The 4672-nt window shown below is 48.7% G+C and overlaps 2 protein-coding genes across 2 annotated transcripts; one reads left to right on the forward strand and one right to left on the reverse strand.

The window, feature by feature from the left end:
• Window positions 1–1907: 1907 nt before the first annotated feature.
• AA0111_g12277 (hypothetical protein) lies at window positions 1908–3251 on the forward strand (the record flags this gene model as incomplete). The annotated part of the gene is made up of 1 exon (XM_028646237.1): window positions 1908–3251. One exon carries the CDS (start codon window positions 1908–1910, stop codon window positions 3249–3251), a length of 1344 nt encoding a protein of 447 aa, XP_028500134.1.
• A 328-nt stretch (window positions 3252–3579) lies between these two features.
• Window positions 3580–3882, reverse strand: AA0111_g12278 (hypothetical protein; the record flags this gene model as incomplete). The annotated part of the gene is made up of 1 exon (XM_028646238.1): window positions 3580–3882. The coding sequence occupies one exon, from the start codon at window positions 3880–3882 to the stop codon at window positions 3580–3582; it is 303 nt and encodes a 100-aa protein (XP_028500133.1).
• Window positions 3883–4672: the final 790 nt, after the last annotated feature.

The raw sequence follows: 4672 nt of genomic DNA on the forward strand, positions 1-4672 counted from the left end.
TTTGATAGATATAGATTATACGACGTCATGAATGTTATGAGTAAAGAAAATCGGTTTAGATACATTGTGGCTATCGTTACGAAGTGTTTTGCTTGGCGCTACAAAGACGGTGTCTTGGACATGAGGTAGGTCTGTTGAGTTGGACTACGTGGTTCAGCGGCCGTTGGTCTTACACTTTGATTGTTTCGAGATTATATCCTAGCATTTAGTCAAATAAAGATTCACTGAGAAGAAGCGTATAAGATCAATATTTTAAATGCAACAACTTCTGTCTAGTCCTACGCTATATAGACTATGCTGGTCTGAACGACCAATAAAATTGCTCCTAAATAATATGCACGTCACATGGAGCTTCTTGTGACAGGGTCTCTGTGCAATAGTTACGCGAGGATCAAGTTTTCGGCACATTCGTAGCGATGCTAGTCTGTCTAGGAATAGTGCTAGTGATTCTAATATTTTCGTGTGTTAGAAAAGACAATCAAGGTTATAGCTATGCATACCCAAGTTTCTTCTTCCTTTCTTCTAAGAAGATAACAACGAATTGGTATAAACCACTCTCGGACGTGTAAAGGTAAGAAGACGTTTAGCGACTGGGATTGCTTCACACGAAGGACACCAAGTGCCGTTCTACCAAAGTCATCGTCAGAATAACCCATCAACACAGAAACATCGTCATCGTTCCGCGCCACTATGCAAGCGGCCACCGTCTAAGCCTTCTCGAGGATCACGGCTATGATAAATCACGAACCACAAACTCGATTACACTAGATTCTTTCTGGTTGGTAATCGCTCACATCCCTTCGTACAACTCTACCCTGTCATCTAGTATGCTTCCCATAACGACGACTTCACGCTTGGAGAGCTATCATCCCATGAGACAGGGCCACAAGTGTGAGATCATCCTAGTCACTGGCTACATTGCGTGGAATTGTATCTTCTCTCGATGGTTTCCGTTCCGGTTTCCGTTTTGGGTTTCGTTCATGTCTCTCTCTCTCTCTCTCTCTCTCTCTCTGTCCAGTCATTTTCGCTGTCAACTCTTCTTCTTCTCTTTGTAGCCGTTCCTAACACCAATCTTGATCGTTATCTTCAGAGCCAAAGCCTTTTCAATCTTTGCATTCGTTCCTCGTTTTCCTCGGTCAATCTCATTGAGATACTGACGCTATTCACCATGGTGTCGGATCTTCTACGGAAGGCAATGTAGCACATCTAATCCAGCCTTGTGGAAGACTCGCTTAGAGTTTTTACCATTCCACTGAATCTCGGTTGCCTTCCTATAGTCTTTCTGATATGTTCGTTTTTTCTTATCTTGTTGCATTCTATCCGTTGTAACCTTCTTGGTTGCCTAAATCTCCACATGACGTCAGTGTCGTCTTAACGCCCAACGCGTCAAGGCCTCGATCAAGTACGCGTCGAGAATACACCCAACAATAATGTCTTCATCATCCAGTCCCTCCTTTCTGGCCTGCCTATCTCAGTGCGACAACAACAAATTATATCATCACACCGGGTACATCATTCCAGAGCTCGCTCTCTTGGGCTACACCGATATCGCAGGGCGCCTGATAAGTAAACTCAACAACTATGACCTGTATCATGACAGCTAACCATATCGGAGCCAGGGAAGTCTTTGGTTCTTGTGGGATCTGCGTGCAAAGGAAGATGGGGTACCGTGGCCCGATGGCGAGGAAGAAAAGGTACGACAGGTTGTGAGGAACAGACGAGCGAAGCAGAGGGCGGTGACCCAGACGACCCAGCAAAACAAAACCGCAGCCAAAAAACGATTGGCATCGTCTATTGTTTCTTCCTTTGGAGAACCAATAGACGTTGCCATACAAGTCCAGCCTCAAGAAGACCCAAAGGCAAGTCTACACACTGTTAGAGCGAAAGAGGAAAGCAGAGATGCTGTTATGCCGAGCGATGATGAGGCGGTCAGCCTTGATGATATACAAAGAGAGCTGGAGCTCCAAACCAACAAGTCCGACGGACCATCTAGCACCACTCAGATGCTTACCAATGCGCGAGACATCGTCCATAACCTGGAAACTGCAGGTCGGACTACCCATGTCTCCAGCCTGAGTTGTGGCTTGCTAGAGGCACTAGATCTGGTTTTAACGGCTGAGGAGCAGCATGGAAAGCACGAAGAGGGCAGAGGCCTAGACTTGGTTGGAGCTCCAACATCTGACGAGCTGTTGCAATGGCTAGCATACAGTCTAGGGGAGAGACATTCTGATAACTTGGCAATAGCAGGATCGAGACAAGCTTGGAGACTCTATAAAAGAGGAGCGTTGAGGCAAGCGCTCAGCATCGATGAAGCGGCGCTCGCAGCCTTCGCGCACGATTTCGAGATCGCTTTGATCGAGCGACTCACGAATGGCCGTACCAAACCATCAGCTCACCTTCCCATGCCAGGACTCTTAAAGGCCGCAGAAGACGTCACACAAGCCATCAGAACCGACGCCGAAGTCTCACAGAATTCAGTTCGTGCCAGAAGCACATCCCTTTTCGACTCCCCCGCGACGGAAGAACAAATTGCACAGGCCGAGGCTCGGCTGGGCATCAAACTCCCATCGGACTACAAGACTTTCCTCCAGATCAGTAATGGTACTGTTGGACACATGTGGGGCCATCCTCTAGGCGACTTTCAACCACCCCTGCACACAGTCGACAAGCTACGATGGCTTGACCCGGCCGAAGAAGATTACTTTACCGGTCTTGCGCTTGACATTCCTGCTCGCTGGGCCAACTGGCCTTTTTCACCTCGCCCCACTGCAAACGGATACGGCGACTATCCAGAACACTTTGTCATTGGCCGCGCATTGGAACTCGGTTTCGAGGATATCGATAATGTGTGGCTGATCCCTCCATCTACCGTCACGCCGATCAAAGACGCGGTGAAGAACTTGTTGAAAGATGAAAAGTTGAGCGAGCTCGACAAGAATAGTGTCAGAAACGCGGTTCGAGACTTTGCGGGTAGTGAAGATGAATGGGAGCAGATGGAATGGGCTTGTGTGACTTGGGCTAGTGGGGGGACTGCGGCTATGTTCTTTTATCCTGGGTTCAAGGCTTGGCTTGAGCGTGTGGTAGAGCATGGCAGTGCGACGGCATATGTTAAGGATGGGTATCAGGATCAGGGGACGAAGGTGTTGAAGAGTCAAAAGTGGTTAGGGAATCTGTTTGGGAAAGTTGGAGAGGAAAAGGAGTCGATGGAAGTGCCGAAGTGGTTGAAAGATGTGGTGCAGGAGGGGAGATGACATAAAATTGAAGTTGGTCAGAGGGATCATGATAAACGCATGGACTCGCTGTCTCGATTGTTCAACATTATTATCCTTGTCCTAACGATCTTCACAGACGTACTAGTATCCAAAGGTGGGATAATGAAAAATGTTTTGCAGGAATATTATTAGATATTACGACAGTCTCCAGAGCCACTGTCCCAGCTCCTCCTCGGCGCTACTGATCGTTCGTCGGGGTATAATGCTTGATAGAAAATCCACTTTTGTCTCGCTCGAAATGCACTTTTGGTCGTCGTGTCGTCATTTACATCCTTCTCCTCCTCTTTCTTGATCTTTACACCTCCGTCTACAAGGGCTTGCCCTGGGTAACAGTACCGGAGGGAGCGCCGTATCCGTAGCTGGCCATGTATGCAGCGTTGACGCTCTTGTGGTGCTCAATAGCGTGCTTCTTGACGCCTTCCCACATCTTTTTGATGCTGAGGTTAAGCTTGTGTTGCGTCTTCTCCTCTTGGTTGACAAAGTGGTGGGCGTCGTGGGCCGACTCGTGAGATTGGCGACGAGACTGCGAAGAGGGTGTTGTGGGGATGGAAGATGGGGTTGAAGCGGAAGAGAGCGACAGGATGCGCGGGTGGGAGTCGAAGTTGTTCATGTTGGTGGTGGTTTTGAGGTTGTTGAGAAGGTTTGTTCGTTCGAATTGTTCGAAGTGATAGGAGAGTTTGATGATGGCGAACTAGTAGTAGTAGACTTGATGGCTTGTTGCTGATGCTCCCACAACGAACCCACCTCCCCGCCCCTTATATACCCCATGGCACAACGAAGAAATTTTCTTCCCCTTTCCATCCCCAGCCAAACGATCGTGAGATCTTGGACACATCCTCCACGTGCATCGTGACTGATTTTTCTCAACGGTCGCACATGTGGGTCTAGTAAGGTAGTATCGCCTCGCCTTGGTTTCCACCGAGTGTCTAGAAGCCAAAACGCACACCGTAGGACGTCATCATAGTGTCGTTCACATCTGCCCTGACTAGACCCTTTCCATACAAAGTCAACCCGAAAATAGCTAATGCCCATGGCATGATCTCCGTTAACCGCTTAGCTCCCGTCAGGTACTCACGAGAACGTGGTGAGAGGCGTCGTGCGGCTTTCATCGGCTCAGCTTCAGACTTTTCATACCGCAAGGTCCCACTGCGCAACCATCACGTTCTTGACTTTGACACACGAGTTACCTCTAAAGGCCATTTCGTGTGTCATAGTTGATGTCTGCGCAAAATTCAGTGTTTCGTCGTGCCTGGAAGAAGCAGGGGGATTGGTGGCTATTTTAACTGTTGGCTGATGCGTGCGGCTCAACGAGTCTTGGGTGCGTGAGCTGAAATGTTCGCGATGGTGCACGTGGATTCGTGATGAGTGGCGAGACCGTTGCCAACGCGCTGATCATGTGA

The sequence above is a fragment of the Alternaria arborescens genome (genome assembly GCF_004154835.1).
Source record: "Alternaria arborescens strain FERA 675 chromosome Unknown contig_72, whole genome shotgun sequence".
Lineage (NCBI taxonomy): Eukaryota > Fungi > Ascomycota > Dothideomycetes > Pleosporales > Pleosporaceae > Alternaria > Alternaria arborescens.